The sequence below is a fragment of the Sycon ciliatum genome, chromosome 8 (assembly GCF_964019385.1).
Source record: "Sycon ciliatum chromosome 8, ocSycCili1.1, whole genome shotgun sequence".
NCBI lineage: Eukaryota > Metazoa > Porifera > Calcarea > Leucosolenida > Sycettidae > Sycon > Sycon ciliatum.
In genome coordinates, this window is record NC_088650.1 from 31,664,639 (window position 1) to 31,682,083 (window position 17,445).

At 46.8% G+C, this 17,445-nt stretch overlaps 1 protein-coding gene across 1 annotated transcript in view; it reads left to right on the forward strand.

The window, feature by feature from the left end:
* Positions 1 to 17,445, forward strand: part of LOC135822752 (neural cell adhesion molecule 2-like) — a gene marked incomplete in the record, with an annotated part of 31,753 nt that overhangs the window by 12,442 nt on the left and 1,866 nt on the right. The window contains 14 exon segments of the mRNA XM_065335581.1: positions 1 to 156; positions 1,455 to 1,538; positions 1,982 to 2,214; positions 3,819 to 3,861; positions 7,151 to 7,266; positions 8,666 to 8,873; positions 9,677 to 9,811; positions 10,223 to 10,447; positions 12,549 to 12,706; positions 13,471 to 13,597; positions 14,234 to 14,272; positions 14,871 to 14,987; positions 15,342 to 15,423; positions 16,279 to 16,306. Of these exon segments, the coding sequence (XP_065191653.1) occupies positions 1 to 156; positions 1,455 to 1,538; positions 1,982 to 2,214; positions 3,819 to 3,861; positions 7,151 to 7,266; positions 8,666 to 8,873; positions 9,677 to 9,811; positions 10,223 to 10,447; positions 12,549 to 12,706; positions 13,471 to 13,597; positions 14,234 to 14,272; positions 14,871 to 14,987; positions 15,342 to 15,423; positions 16,279 to 16,306 (1,751 nt within the window).

Here is a 17,445-nt window from a genome sequence, read left to right on the forward strand (position 1 = left end):
CGGTTGGAATTGAGTGGTTCAGAATCACTGTTAATGGACTGGAAGAGGTAACCGATGATGTGAGTCAACGCGTGCACGCGCGTACCATTAACCCCACGTTCAGCAAAGTTCTAGTCGTGACGTCGGGACGACCAGGAGTGGTGGCAGCCAACGGAGGTAAGCTGACTCCCATCCATTATAGTCCACTCTTCCGAAACTGGCACCGTAGATTGTTGGTGTCTCCCGTGTATGGCGGTTAATCATTTATCTTTTATCCGGACCCCTAAGTTGCGGGCACCTCAGTCTACCGGCCACCCCGTAGGTGTATTTTGAAGTGGAAATTTGTGCGAGTGGTGCCGCGTCTTATGCCAGATATGTTGGCTCTTCCCCATTGAACAGTAAAGTCGGGGTAAGGACTTCAATCGGCGGAAATCATATCCTGCACTGTGGGTCCCATGCAATTCTTCCTCGGCCATTTGAGATCGGAAGTCGATTTCGTAAAATTCTCTGTATAAGCGTACAATGTAGTTGTCACGTTTGTCCTAGTTTCAGTGCCCGGCCACGTTGCCTTTCCTTAGTATTTTCAAGCTGGGAATGTGGAAATGGGAATGTGAACATATTAAAGGAAAAAAGAAAAAGAAAAAATGGCTTTTCTACCTCTGCGTTTCGTGCCGGAGATGCAGGTATTCAGAGGGAATATGTCATTTCTGCCTCCATGCTTACCGTACTGTATACCGTACTGTGGGTGCCGGAGAACTGGAGGGTCAGCCTCCTAGCCTAGACCGTTCCTAGCCTAGACCGTTCCTAGCCTAGACCGTTCCTAGCCTAGACCGTTCCTAGCCTAGACCGTATGTTCATATATTACAGTCTGTGCTTGAGTCACCAGTATACATTGTTAGGCTGTACTTAGTGAAGTTCTGGGCTGGTCGTTCTTCGGCACTCCATTCTTCGGCACTCCATTCTTCGGCACTCCATTCTTCGGCGCTCCATTCTTCGGCGCTCCATTCTTCGGCACTCCATTCTTCGGCACTCCATTCTTCGGCACTCCATTCTTCGGCGCTCCATTCTTCGGCACTCCATTCTTCGGCACTCCATTCTTCGGCACTCCATTCTTCTTCGGCGCTCCATTCTTCGGCGCTCCATTCTTCGGCGCTCCATTCTTCGGCGCTCCATTCTTCGGCACTCCATTCTTCGGCACTCCATTCTTCGGCACTCCATTCTTCGGCACTCCATTCTTCTGCACTCCATTCTTCGGCACTCCATTCTTTGGCACTCCATTCTTCGGCGCCCAGCAGTACTGTAGTGGTGATTACCTCATCGGCACAAATGTCCTCGTGCTGCTGCCGCCGATGGTGCTGATGATGCTGACACTCCGATGGTGCTACCGCTGATGGCGGTTGTGCTTGTCACTAATTTCATGGTGCTGAGAATGCTGCTTCTGTTTTCTGTGCCCCCCCCCCCCCCCCCTCGTGCAGGTGACTTTGGCGCTCGGTACCAGTGCAACAACAGACGTACTGGTGGCATTGTGGATAGGACTTTTATCACCTTCATCCGTGCCGGTAAGGTTGCGGGCCATGGAATTGCGCAACATTGTGAAGTAAGCATTGCATAGCATGGTGGTGGAAGGAGATTGTTCTAGGTTGTCATAGAGCACACTTGGCTGTTAACGCTGCGGGTTGAAAGGATTTCAGTCCAAGTAGTGTCAGGAAGCAACCACTGCATTGGTAATAGCAGGGCTTCTTTCTTTGGTGAAATAAGGAGGAGAGTGCGACTGTATAAGATCTGGTTACGTTGGTGGACAGTTAGTCATAACTCGTAACATTTTGTCCTCCTTTTTTCACCATAATTTCATTGGCTCACCATCCGAGTTAAACTTCTTTCTTTGGTTTTTACTTCATGGTTTTACGCGATTAATGTTGTGAATAAACCCGTTCTCAGGTATTACCAGGGTTTACTTCAGTATTGTAAAATTGTATGTTTTGCGTGTTTCTTCAAATCTTAGTTGCGCCAGTGGCGGTCCTCCGCTTCCCTCCGCCCAGTACAACGGTGAATGAATCTGCCGGCGAGTACGTCACCCTAGAGTGTATTTCGGATCAAATGGCGACCCCGGAACCCACGGGTGAATGGAGAATATATTATGAAGGTGGTGATGTCGTGACGAGGACCACCGATCAACTCATGGTCCCCAGGATCAGAAACCAGTCCGGCATCTACGTCTGCAGCATCTCGAATGAGGTATGGTATTGCTCACATGATTTGGGGTACTGTAGGTCAACAAAAGTTGGTGGGTGTGGGGTGTGTGTGTGTGTGTACATTGTGTGTGTGTGTGTATGTGTGTGTGTGTGTGTGTGTGTGTGTGTGTGTGTGTGTGTGTGTGTGTGTGTTTGTGTGTGTGTGTGTGTGTGTGTGTGTGTGTGTGTGTGTGTGTGTGTGTGTGTGTGTGTGTGTGTGTGTGTGTGTGTGTGGTTTGAGCCGTCATCACTGTGACCGTGCGAAACGGATGTCACGTGCAGCCAGGAACAACTGCCATCATGAATGCGAGCATTGCGAAAGGCAGTTCTCAAGCGGTAATGGCACAACACATCTTATACCTACACTGCGTTTGTACTAAAGTGTAAAATCAATGTACGGGTCGTGGGGCTGATTTCTGGCTGGTTTTCAGAAATATCAGTACAGCAGCTACAGCTACCCTAGAAATAATGGTCCAGGAGCTAGGCTCTGTGGCAGCATGACGTGAATCCTGTAATTCCTGTTCATCATTACGTCCAATTAATGGGTCTAGAGTGGTTGACTTGACGTAACTGTGACCTCGTTACGTCCAATCCTGGACTTCTATGACATGGTCACGTCCAATGGGTTTTGAGTTGAGGTCCTGGATTTCTAACTGTGACACCACCGCTTCCCCTGGGTTTGAGGCTGTGTGACATTGTATAAACTGAACCTCGGTTGTGATCACCCTGTAGCCGATCCTACGCGCATGTGTTATGATGTCATGGTCACAATAGTGCTAGATTCACTTAAAGTGCACTGATTAACCCTTTATTACCGGCCTGCAGACTTTCGATCATATATGATCGAAAGTCTGCAGGCCAATAATATTTTCGGAACTCCATCATTTCTTGTGCGAATTCAACAATCGAAAGATCTATTTGGTAGCGGAAACTCCAAGCTATCCAATGCAACAATCGCCGAAGAGTTACGATGTCGGACACCAGAGATATCGCGTGCCGTATTCTCACCTCGGCAAATTCAAATTTTTGATCGATCACTTCGCCATTTTTGGGGAAAATCCCTTTTCATGTGCTCTTTGAGCGACTAAGCACATGATAATGGCGTAGTCAGCTGGCGTTTGAATCGTCTCATACAATTTTGAGCGTTCTACGATGAAGGAGAGTGGAATGGCGTTGATGGGACGAATTTGCTTGCATATCAGGCTTGGAGACGACTTTGCTGTGTCACCGCGCTTGATTTGTGGCGACTGGATAATGGAGCTTGGTACCCTGGCGTTCCTCTCGCCAAGAGCTTTCCAACGAGCCCTAGATTGTGAAAATCAAGTGAAGGAGACCAAAGTTATGACGTGGTGAAGTTGGAAATTGTGCTGAAATTCGTAATCCTGGTGCATGCTGTGCAAGTAATCCGGTAATAAAGGGTTAAAAGAGATATTCACTGGTTTGAGGGAAAGACACAAACAAAATGATTAAAAGAGAGAGATTGATTGATGATAGAGTAAATGTGGTGGACGTCCAAGCCTAGATATTTTTGGCAGCGCTTTCTGTGATGTGATGTGTGTCGTACTTTTCTGACGTTCCGCGCTTGCTTGGCGTGTCTGGTGTTTGCAGGCTGGCAGTGTGCCGTCCATCAATGGTTCAGTCGTGGTCCAGTGTAAGTATGCTGTGGCATGGTTACAGTGTGACAGTTAGATGTGTTGACATAGTTACAGTATACTGTAGGTGTGTTGACATGGTTACAGTGTATTGTAGGTGTGTTGACATGGTTACAGTGTATTGTAGGTGTGTTGACATGGTTACAGTGTATTGTAGGTGTGTTGACATGGTTACTGTGTAGGTATTTTGACATGGTAGTGGTGTACGTGGATAGCACTGAGTGATTGAAAATATGTATATATTATAACAGGGAACCGCGTGTATATCGAGATATATACACCAGTTATAAAAACCTCGGCTTCGCCTCGGTTTTCATACTGGTGTATATATCTCTATATACACGAGGTTCCTTTGTTATAATATATTTATACCTTTCCATGTTCACCGTGTGTGGCCTCCTAATGGCTTATTCCTCGCTGACAACTACTGCTAATTCCCCTTAGCGGTGTATATGGAGATATATACACCACTAAGGGAGAGCATGCCTAATACTGTAAGTGTATATGGAGTGAGGTATATATAATTATTCCCGTAGCTATGCAGAAGACGTTACTTCAGTAACGTCTGGCGCTAGCCAGGGTCCACACAGCTTTAATTTGGTGTTTGTTTGTTTGTGTCACGGCTGGAGCTATCCCGTATCTGTCCCGTATCTGTCCCGTATCTGTGACTACAAAGGCTCTACAGGATTGTACATAACAGCTGTCCACAATATTTGCGGGCTCCTGTATCTGTCCCGTACCGTACCAATATTCGTCGTATTATGTATACGACTCCCTGATGTAGAGGGAGATTTGGAAAGAAATAGCGAGACGAAGAGGAAATTAAATTAGAATAGACGCCGATTAGGTGATAGGATGCGTCAGCATAAACATACTTTGGAAGAGAGATCCCGTCGTCTCCAAAATAAGCGTGAACGAGCGATTCAGTGCCGGTCACAGGAAACGTCGGAAGAGAGATCCCGTCGACTCCAGAACGCCCGTGATCGGTAGAGTCCGGCGGTACCAGGCAACGTCAGGACAGACATCCCTTTGAGTCCAGAACGCCCGTGATCGGCAGAGTCTAAGCCGATCCCAGGAAACGTCAGGACAGACATCTCGTCGAGTCCAGAACGCCCGTGATCGGCAGAGTCAGCGCCGGTCCCAGTAAACGTCAGGACAGACATCCCGTCGACGTGCAGAAAAACTAAATCTGCAGCCTCTTTTGCCGTCGAACAGAATACGTATTTATATAGGAGACTGTAAATTTATGTTATGTCCAAATTTCGACGTGAGCAGCAGGTCACTCGCGTTGATTTTTCGACGTGCGAGCCAAATAACGCGAGCTGAACTTTCGCGTCGCAGACATCCCGTCGACGCGCAGAAAAACTAAATCTGCAGCCTCTTTTGCCGTCGGACAGGATACGTATTTTAGGAGACTGTAAAGTTATGTGATGTGCTCCACAGGCAACCATGCATTCGGCGGCGTCCTTGGCTCAACAGGTCAATGTACATGTATTACTACAAAAAGGCCAGAAAATCCGATCACTGTATTAAAATCAACTAATGTTCGTTGGCGATTTAATTTCGCTGATTTCGCCGCTTGGTACCAACCGGCCAAAGTAAATCGCAGGCCAACGTTTGTCATATAGGCAAATGATGCATGATTGAGCAATGGATGCATGTGAGAGCAAAAATACCTATCGATTTCAAATTTGACGTGAAACTGCGCGTCACGTCGGAAATAACGTGCATCTTAACCTCTCTAATAGAGAGGTTTCTATTTGTCATCGGCCAAAATTTGTAGATTTACAATATAAGGAGATAAAAAGAAAAGAAGGAGCAAAACAAAAGTAGATGATTATTAGAGAAATAACAATCCGCAATAAATTCTGCAAATACTTTTGCCTAACTCATAAGCAAACCGATTGAAACGTTTTCGCAATACAGTGATGTGGCCAATCAACGAAAAAGACATTCCCATCAGTCTTATAACATGTACGATGAGCTAGGCAAAAAAGCATAAAAGCATAGCGCAGGGCCCTGAGCTTCCAAGCTCTCTCGTACAGTAAATTTCCCCATAGGGCTGCAGGTTGGGACGGAGCACTGCCCGCAGGTAGGGACGGAGCACTGCCATAGGGCAGGTTGGGACGGAGCACTGCCATAGGCCGGCAGGTTGGGACGGAGCACTGCCCGCAACTAGGAATTGACCGTGACTCAGAACTTGCATTGCAGCAAGTAAACAAATATTCCAACTGATAGTTTCAAGGGGGCCATTTTTTCGTTCGAAACGGCCTTTTTGTGACTGTATGTGGGTCAGAAAGGTGCCCGGTAGATAGACGTGCCCAGATTATGGGCGCCCGGATCTGGGCAGTTTTATTGTAATGAGAGTCGTTTCATTCGGACTTGGATATGAAGTTTTAGGAGCTACATTTGGGCCTCGCTCCTTGGCGGTGGTGGTGTTGCTCTTACACCAACAGTGAATACATTCTAGATAAGATTATGTGTCGTACACTTGCCTATTGGGTACAAATTCCATGGCAACGATTTTTCATGCGTGTGCACAAAAGGTACAGCAATGTCGTGTACTTGTGCAAAACGCATGTTCTGCATGGGGTATGCTGTTTTGCTGGCCATTTTGCTGTCCGCCGCAATGAGTAGGTTCTCATATTATGCAAGGGACGTTGTCTCCAGGGTAAATCAACCTGACGAATAAAATCGGGAATTTTCGGTGGTCAAAAATGTTTGGTATTTCCCAAAATCAACGGTTCGGTAGCGCGAAAAATTTGGTAAACCAGTTTTCCGTAGTGCAATGTATGCATGTATATTTTCGGTGCGTTTTGTAATTTTATTCTAGGTAGGAGTTACCTGTACCAACGTTACCGAAAATAAACCTCCGCCGAAATGTTCCCGTTTTACAGTATTGTCATTTTAATTCAAGGACTCTCCAAGGCAAATGTATGATTTTCAAAAGGAGTGATGCTTGCCCGCGCCCCCCCCCCCCCCCCTACAACGAGGTAGAGTGCAGTTAGGCAAAAAGAAGTCCGTGGAAGATTGATCTGATCTGATTTTCTTCTGTCACTGGGTAAAACTCTGTCCTCTTCGGGGTTGGCATTGACAGATTTGATTCAACTGGCCTTGTTGTATTCCAAGCCACAACGTCGTTATGATGACGTTACATGTATAATGCCGTTATGACCTTGTTATGATGTTATAATGTCACTATGATGCTTTTAAGATCATATTTCACCCATACTTGCCGATCTGCCTGATTAACGAATGTCTACGGTGAATGAAATTTATCGGCTTTAGATCCACCTGAAGTGAACATCGCGTCGGCGTCTCTCTCTATGGGAAGGATTGTGTCCGGCTCTGACTTGAACTTGTCCTGCTATGCCAATGCAAGGCCGAATGTCACACGCATGGAGGTAAGACATCCTTTAACCCTTTGTCCTTTTGCCCAAAATGTATGTGAGGGGTACCTGCTTCAACAAATCCACTCGCCATACGCAAGCAGCTGATATTTTGTATGTACACTTTATGTTTTCCTGAAAGCTTATGATAATTGTGAACTAAAAATGCAGTTTGGGTTGAATTCCTCAGATAGGCGTGGCTAAACAAGAGTATCAAAATGATTTTTTGGCAAAAATCGGCAAAATTCTAAGTTCAAGTTCTTTCCTATGTATAATAATGTGCAATTTGTACAAGTATGACCTGCAGTAGCACCCCTGGCATGTTGGGCAAACACGGAGCATTAGCCAGAGGAGCGCCAGTGGCGACATGCTCGACATGGCGGCCCCGTGCGGCTACTCTCCTCGCTCTGTGCGGCTGTCGACCATGAGTTTGACGGCGCGCAGGTGACGGAGATCGGGACCTCTCTGGGATCGGACTACGCTCCCGCTCCACGTGCTGCGGCATTCTAGCTGACCCTGCTGCTCCACGACGGGTAAGACACGGCGGTGGTACACTCTCTTCACCACTCGAGTGCTGTTCTGCCGATCCTGCGCTCAAATCGGAGCGGTCGACATGTCCGACAGTTGGGTCGACGGTTACGACATCATAATCCGCGTCGTCATCAAAATCAGAATCAACACCTTCAACTAAGGCTTCGTCCAGTTCGTTCTCTTCATCAGAGGACATAGAATTGTCGCTTGGGTCACTCCAGCTATCCTCAAACAAGCGCTTCATCTGCATCAAGCGACCTGCGTGCTGCCATGTCGGAAGTTACGGCGCAAGCAAACTTCGACTTTGATTTCCTGAATTTTTTCAAATGGCAACTAGCCCCAGCGACCCATGTATCATCCTCTACATAGCATAGGCTGTGTGCACGTGAATTTTCATGTGGATCGGGTGATCCGCGTAGCTTCCAGGTCGCTTTGAACATGCGTGGGTTGAACCGTACACAGGTGTACGGTTCAAGTATGGGCGAAAGGACAAAGGGTTAAACGATCCCGCAGTGATGGTACCAACTGCCAGAGCTGTACAGCACCTTTCTGTACATTCTGCCTTTGTGCGGTTTTGAAGATTGCACGCCTTTTGGTCAGTTTTAGAACCAAAATTCCAAAGAGCTCGTTTCCCAATGTACTATAATACTTTTCTCATTGTCCGCAAACTCCAACGCAGCCACTTACACATTTGCGAAACTTCACTTCTCAGCTCCAATAAGTTATAACTGTCTCTTCACTGCCATTCAACTTTATACTACACGTAACACCAGATTTTCGGGCCTGGCCCACCATCACGGTATACCGGTACCGTAATACTTTTTTTCTGTACAGAAAATCTTTTCATTACATTTTGTGTGTTCTCTGCATGCTTTTGTTTCAGATTGTGTTCATCAACGAGTCGGTGAATGCGTCCGTATCTCAGACCGAGATTCAGCTGTTGAGCGTTGACACGCTGCCGGATAACCGCACCGTCTCTATCTACCACCGCGTGGAGAATGTGCAGCGGTACTCTCACACCGGAGTGTTTGCGTGCCGCGCGTTCAACCTCCTGGGGTACACCAACTCTACACTCCGAGTTGAAATCATCGGTACGACTGTCAAGTGTTGTGCATATTTGAGATGGGCACCACAAATTAAAGGCATGCAATGTGAAAGACATCCGAAAAGAGACCGTGTTTCCGTAGAGGGACCATTTCTCCATAAAGGAACAGTTTCTCCATAATGCGACCGTTTCTCCGTAAAGAGACCATTTCTCCATAAAGAAACCAACTCTGCTTTGGTGTACTGCAACTAAATAAATTTTAAAATAAATTTTGCTGCCCACCAAGTATTGCATGGAGTGAGTGGAGATGGAGATCATGTTTACTAGCGAATCGAAGTTTTGACTTTTAAGTTTTCAAAGAAATAAGAGCCTAATTTGGAATTTGGGCACACTGGGAGAGAGGGGACAGTTCTGGCAGCTCTGAAAGCTCAACATAGTGCTCGCTACACCACTGTGTACCAAGCATGAACAAGCAACGGTGACCAGCCAAAGCATGGACCCCAAACATATTTTTTTATTGTACAATCGTTTCGCATGCTGTAACCAAGGATGTTTCATGTGTTTCGGGTTGGACGTTACTGTAATTTCACAAATTTTCGGTGTACTTTTATTTTCGGTACTTTCGGTGCATCTGTATTATACCTAAAATTTCAATACACCGAACAAACACTGACACACATAACCCAATAGGGAACAGCTTCTCTGTACCGAAAATATCTGTTCACCTAACCTAGCTTTTTGCTCTCATACCGAAAATATTGAGCACCGGAAATTTCTGAAATTAGAGTAATTGGAAAAATAATACATAATATACTATGTGACTCTTTTTGTGCTTTCCTGTGTTGGTAGATACACCAAGTGCACCCATTAATGTGACCCTGGTGAATCACACACACTCTGAGGTTACCCTCGACTGGCATGCACCAAGCAACGATGGAGGATCACCAGTCGTCTATTACCAGATCAACTGCACTGCTACCACAGGTACTGTCAGACTCGGCGATGTAATAGTCTCAGGCTTAGTGACATCATGATGTCATGAAGATAACTTAGGAGTGACATCATGGTATCATAGACACTGGTAGTGGCCATGGTGTCCGACCATCCTATCACCAGGCTCTAAATGCTTTGCGGGAGTTGGCAATTGCTGGAGGCCAGCTATGAGTGTTTGCAAGGTGACATTAGACAGGAGACGGTGTCCATTTACATTCCTGGCATGTTCTGGTGATATGTGTTGTAAGTCAAATGGGAATTTGAGTTTCATTCCTAATGCCTTTCACCCACTAGTAGCGACATCATGACGCCATGACGATGACTCACTAGTGACTTTGGGAAGTCGTGATGAAAACTGAGTGATGACATTATCGTGTGCGTACGTACCGGGTATGTCTGCAGGTATTCTGCACAACTTGACCCAGCAGGTGGAGGTGAATACCACCATTAGGAATGTGACTGCAGAACAGGCCCTCATGCAGCCCAACAGCTCCATTAACGCCACCAACCGCCACACCTTCACTGGCCTGTTCCCGGGAGAAGACTATACGTGTGCACTGTTTGCTGACAACTTTGCCGGACTGGGACCAGCGTCTGAGTCCGTCGTGTTCAGTACAGCATCAGATGGTGAGAACTGCATTGGCATTAGGCCTAGCCCAAATTTGCCGGCAATTCTTCCAGCAAAATATCGAAATTTCCAACGAAAAGAAATTGCTGGCAAATTCCGAGCAAAATATCGAATTTACAGAGGATCCGGGTGTGTTTTGGCAATTATATTCAAATTTCTTTGGTTTCATTGGGCCAACGTCGTGCTGAAATAGCTCGTGCAGGTTGTCAGGGGTACATAAATTTGAAATCATGCTACAAAATCCGTAATACTAACACCATTATAAGTTTTACTTTCCTCATCAGAGTTACCATTCACTTTTACCAAAGTAGACGGTTCATTCGAAGCCATTTTTGCCACAAAGCAGGAGCAAAATGGAGCAAAATATCGGAAACGAAAGGCAATGCCGAGCAAAATATGGAAAGTGATCGGGCAAAATTTGCCGGCAAAATATCGAAGCGCCCTGAGCAAATTTGGGCTAGGCCTAATTGGCATAGTCCTTGGTCACATGACTAAATAGTGTGTCACATGACCAAGTAGTGTGTCACATGACCACATTACGTGTCACATGACCACATTACGTGTCACATGACCACATTATGTGTCACATGACCAAGTAGTGTGTCACATGACCAAGTAGTGTGTAACATGACCACATTACGTGTCACATGGCCAAGTACTGTATAAGCAGAAATATTCGTCTGGAATTTAATTTCGTCTTTTTCGTCCAAGGAGCTTTTGGTAAATTAAATGCCGGACTATGCCGGACTAATGTTGATTTGTCCAGCTTTTCAATACACTCTTAGGCTGTGTTTACATGAGAAATTTCAACCCGGGTCGAGTTCAGCCCGGGTTGAAAGTCTGTACGATAGACAAAAGAGGTGAGCGTTTACATGAAGACAGTTGACCCGGGTCAAATACTGATATGCCGCCAAAAGTCCACTTCTACAGTCCTGCATGGTCATGTGAATCCGTTCGCGCGAAATTTGCATCTGCAGTGCTGTTCAAACCTGGCGCGAGATACGCACAGAAGTACGTTTGTACGATTTTCTTGACCCGGGTTGGTTTCAACCCGGGTCAAGCGCAATGCGTCATGTAAACGCGCCATTCATTTTGTGCACACGGCGGGTTGAAATCTGACCCGGGTCGAACTCAACCCGGGTTGAAACGCCTGATGTAAACACAGCCTTATAATCCATGGACGAAATTTACAACCGGGCGAACTCCCTTTCTTTTGAGTTGGACGAAATTATTGACCGACGAAATTTTCTGCCTATAGTAGATGACCACATTATGCGTCACATGACCAAGTACTGTATAAGCAGAAATATTCGTCTGGAATTTAATTTCGTCCAAGGAGCTTTTGGACTAAATTTAATGTAGGACGAATATCGATTTGTCCAGCGTTTCTATACCCTCTTATGATCTATGGACGAAATTTTCAACCGCACGAACTCCTTTTCTTTGGAGTTGGACGAAATTATTGACCGACGAAATTTTCTGCCTCTACAGTAGTGTGTCACATGACCACATTACGTGTCACTTGACCAAGTTGTATATTACATGACCGAGTTGCATGTCACGTGACCGAATCATGTGTCACATGACCACGTTGCGTGCCACGTGGCTCAGTAGTGTGCCACATGACTGGTTGATTTGCCATTGAAACTACGGCATGATTACCGCATTGCTGGTCATTCAATGTGCGAGTTATCTCTTTAAATTATAGTCGCAATCTACCACACTAGTGTGTAGTAGAATTTGGGTTTCCTTTGCTTTTTGGACGGACAAGATGATCAGATTTCTGAGAGTGTCTACTTAGTGAGAGTTATTATCCTGTATTTACGATTATGGAGGAAATTTCGGGACCGAGTGAAAGTGGTCAAAATAGTGAGTTTGGTCGGAAAGCGAGGTTCCCCTGTATAATGCAGTTCTACCACACACTGTGTTCGTGTGTGTGCGTGCGTGTGTGTGTGTGCGCACGCGCGTGTGTGTGTGCGTGCGTGTGTGTGTGCGCACGTGTGTGTGTGTGTGCGTGTGTGTGTGCGCGTGCACGCGTGTGTGTGCGTGCGTGTGTGTGTGCGCGCGCACGCGTGTGTGCGTGTATTGTGTACCCTATAGTTCCATGCCCCCCTATTGTGGAATCCGAGGCGCGTGCACAGAACATCTGTGTGTACTGGACACTGCAATGTGATGGAGGAGAGCCCATATCCAACTGTGTTCTGTATAGAGATGACGTTGTGGTGCAGACTTTTGACGGCAACAGTGACCTCTGCCAGGTAAGAGAGCTTGGCTATGCGTGTAGCAGTGTGCGTGGTAGTTTGTGTGGCAGTTTGTGTGGCAGTGTGTATAACACTATTTTTTCAGTCACGGAGTCCGTTATGTGCCGTTTCAGACACCGGAAATAACCACCCTCTCTCTCTCTCTCTCTCTCTCTCTCTCTCTCTCTCTCTCTCTCTCTCTCTCTCTCTCTCTCTCTCTCTCTCTCTCTCAGGACCTACTCTCTTTCTCTCTCTCTTTCCCTATTTCTCTCCCCTCCCTCTCTCTCTCCCCCCCCCCCTTCCTCCCTCCCTTCCTCCCTCCCTTCCTCCCTCCCTTCCTCCCTCCCTCTCTCTCTCCCTCCCTCTCTCTCTCTCTCTCTCTCTCTCTCTCTCTCTCTCTCTCTCTCTCTCTCTCTCTCTCTCTCCCTCCCTCCCTCCCTCCCTCTCTCTCTCTCTCTCTCTCTCTCTCTCTCTCTCTCTCTCTCTCTCTCTCTCTCTCCCCAAACTAACTGCCTGTGGCCACCGTATAGTCATGCTTTGTGCAGTTTACAGCTGAGAATCATTGTGTTCACCAACTGTTTCTGTTATGTGTTTTGTTGTGATTGTTCCTGCTGCTGGTGATGCTGCTTCTGGTGCTGCTGGTGCTGCTCTTCTGCTGGTGATGCTGATGTTACTGCTGGTGCTGGTGATGCTGCTGCTGGTGATGCTGCTGCTGTTGGTGATGCCGTTGCCTCCTCCGCTGCTGTCGCTGTCAATATTGAATGCCCCCTGTTGCCTTGCAGGCTGATGGAGCACGAAAGGTTTTCTGTGACTCTGAAGATTTGATTCTCGGTCGACAGTACGTGTATACTGTAAGCGTGGCCAATTCTGCCGGAGCACGGGTCACTGAGACCGCTGTGGTCAACGCTGGTAAGACAAAACATGGAGTATTGGAAACGAGTGCTGTGGTGATGGGGTACTGGAAACGAGTGCTGTGGTGATGGGGGTAATGGAAATGAGTGCTGTGGTGGTGGGGTATTGGAAACGCGTGCTGTGGTGATGGGGTAGTGGAAACGAGTGCTGTCGTGAAGTTGAAACCCTGTCTAATGATAGGATCGGGGAAAAACAGGATTGCGACAGGTTTGCAATTTTGCAGTCTGCTTAAGCAGACTGTTTAGCCATGCGCAAATGTGGTGGTCAAGTTTGCAAAGATCTTTGATGTGTCGATGTGTCGATGTGTCGATGTGTCGATGTGTTGATGTGTTGATGTGTTGATGTGTTGATGTGTCGTTTTTGATACAAATGGAGTTGTTACATGTACATGTACACTGCTTGTTGTATGCTGTTGTTGTATGCTGTTGTTGTATGCTGTTGTTGTATGCTGTTGTTGTATGCTGTTGTTGTATGCTGTTGTTGTATGCTGTTGTTGTATGCTGTTGTTGTATGCTGTTGTTGTGAACTGAACCTTGCTGTATGTGTTGTCCATCAATGCTGTTTTCCACTGTTTTGTACATGTTGTTGCATACTGTGTTCTGCTGTGTTCTACTGTGCTTTACTTTGCTGCAGATCCACCAGATGCCACAGTGACGGTCACCATGCCTCCTGGTAAGAGTTTCCGTGTCGGCAGTGCTTTATGCCGATCATCACGATACACCATACTAAGCAGTAGCAGTAGATCCATCCCTGCGCTGGTTGATGTACATATGTGTGTTGTATAGACCCGAGAGAGGACACGGCACAGATCTCCGCGGACATGGTCCGACTCAAGCCCACATGCGTGAAATGTTCTGAGCCTCCCGCGATCTCAACCCGGGGGTTTCCCCGGCGGTCGTGAGGCAAGCACCGTCCGCCCGTTTGTGCGCCGTGTCCTCTCCCGGGTCTAGACAACTCCCTGATGTACATTCATACATCACATAACCCGGTCACATTACGTGGTCACATGACATGGTCACATGATGTAGTCACATGACGTGGTCACATAACCCAGTCACATGGCATGGTCATATGACCACAGTATGGTTGTGATGTGCGACAAGTGAATGGAGACACTCAGTGCTACAGTAGTTTTGTTCTCCACTCGAAAAAGGGGAATCCCCGTGACCTAAGTATGTATTCCACCACTGTCGCTGTCTTGTGATCCATGTGTGCTAGGTCCCTGAAGATGATGATCCGTGTACTGTATTTGGTTCTTTTTCCTTTGCAGAACCAGAAGAATCCTCCAGTTCTAGCCTGTCGAATGGCGCTATTGCAGGCATCATTGTGGCGATTATTATTGTGGTCCTTGTGCTCATCATCGTGACTATCATCATCGTCAAACAACGTACGTACACAACCTTCATGCTTGCTGCATAGGCAGTTGGTGCCTTGGCCCGTTGAGGATCAAGGCACCAACTTTGAGTTGTCTTTTATCCATGTACCTGGGGTACACAGCCACACACCTAACATTGTCACATGACAGTGTCACGTGCTATCATCCATCCCTAGCTAAATGTGTAATGATGGGCAGATCATTTGACTACTCCCTAGTGTTTAGCTGTGCAGGTGACTGGTCACGTGGCTGCTCATGTAACCCAGTAGTAACTTACCACCCCTTTACCGACGGCACATACATTTATCGAACACGGATGATCGTTAAATGTCAATCTCTCCGGCTGGATGGTTTCTTCGTGTGCAGGTGGTTCTGGTGCCATGGCACCGACTGGGCTGAACAACAAGCCACGCGTCATAGCTGATCCCGCCACCGAGCCATCCGGACTGTGAGTACCAGTGTACTAGTATTCATTGAGAACATTTGTTTTAAGAGAGAAGGGTTAGGGGAGTGTGTGTGTGGGGGGGGGGGGGGAGGCAGACTGGGACATAATAATACAAATGGTGGTGTAACTGTTGCATGTGTACATAGAACGATCACACACCATTCCTCTTTCACTTCTCTCAACACGCAGGCGGCTTGGCATGAGCTAGGCAATGTCAAATGCTTGGTTGTCCTGTAGGAATGTAGTTGATAGCGTATTCCCAATTATATCAAGAACTTGGTGTCGGTTTGTGACTTTGTGTGCCTCTTTAGGCATGGGTCTTTAGTCTTTAGGCATGGGTCTTTAGTCTTTAGGCATGGGTCTTTAGTCTTTAGGCATGGGTCTTTAGTCTTTAGGCATGGGTCTTTAGTCTTTAGGCATGGGTCTTTAGTCTTTAGGCATGGGTCTTTAGTCTTTAGGCATGGGTCTTTAGTCTTTAGGCATGGGTCTTTAGTCTTTAGGCATGGGTCTTTAGTCTTTACGCCTGGGTCTTTAGTCTTTACGCATGGGTCTTTAGTCTTTACGCATGGGTCTTTAGTCTTTACGCATGGGTCTTTAGTCTTTACGCATGGGTCTTTAGTCTTTAGGCATGGGTCTTTAGTCTTAAGGCATAACAGCGCGTGGAAATATAGTATTACCGGGTCCACCATGGTGTGGTTTCATGCCATCTCATTTTGCTGCTGCTGCTGCTGCTGCTATTGTGTTTGTCATTGCTGCTGTTGTTGTCGTCGTCATCGTCGTCGTTGGTGTTGGTGTTGTTGGTGTTGTTGTTGCTGCTGTCGTCGTTGTTGTTGTTGTTGTTGTTGTTGTCCACTGCAGGAAATTCACCAACATGACAGATCCAACGGTACGTTGCCATTTTTCACAGTTGTTACTATGCCATTGCAGAAAAAAGCATCAAGTCTGTAGAGAAGGCAACATTGATGGGGTGTGTGTGTGTGTCTGCGTGTGTGTGTGTGTGTGTGCGCGCGCGCGTGTGTGTGTGTGTGTGTGTGATTGTGGACGACAACTAGAGAAACAAAAATGTACATTGTCTCCAAGCTGCACTTAGACTTGGGAGTGAGACATTGAAATCCGGTGGAATGACCCGGACCGGCGTCCTTAGTACGTACACACGCTGTAGTTCACGTGCACACTGCAGCATGGATCAGCGGTGTCCAGCATGCGATAGTGTCATATGAATGTGTGTGCCACATGCGTACTCACGGTTTCAAGGCCAACAGCCCGTGGCCGCTGGACTTCTCACCGGATCTTTTTGTATCCACACCAGTACATGCCTGTACCTGCACATGTAGGGGTTGTAGAAGCATCAGTAACCAAACTGTTCAAACACTGCACTCCATGTGACTGTCTACACTCTTCGCACCACAGTACTTATTATTCCCGTAGCTATGCAGAAGACGTTACTTCAGTAACGTCTGGCGCTAGCCAGGGTCCACACAGCTTTAATTTGGTATTTGTGTGTGTGTTTGTTTGTTTGTTTGTTTGTGTCACGCCTGGCGCTATCCCGTATCTGACGGCAAAAAAACATAGGGATGTTATAAATTTTTCAATTCTCCTATTTTTTTTTCAGGCATATCCTGGGATTTGAACCCGCACTATCGCCCTACATGCATTCCCCCATACACTTCGCATTCATACCCATTCTTCCAAGTTGCTTCACGTCATTATCTTGCGTTTGAAAGCCCTATTTGAATATTGCGGGCAGCTGTATGTGGCCAGCTGTGTTTGATGGTACGGTGCGGGAGACGGTGTCGTATTACCCTCGATCGTACATATCCCGTACCTATCCCCTACCGTACCGTGCCATCAAAGACGGCTGGCCACAATGCATATTCAAATAGGGCTTTCAAATGCAAGATCACAATGTGAAACAACTTGGAAGAATTAGTATGTATGTGAAGTGTATCGGGGGATGCATGCAGGGCGCGCGATAGTGCGGGTTCGAATCCCAGGTTATGTCTTAAAAAAAAGAAATTTTTTAAA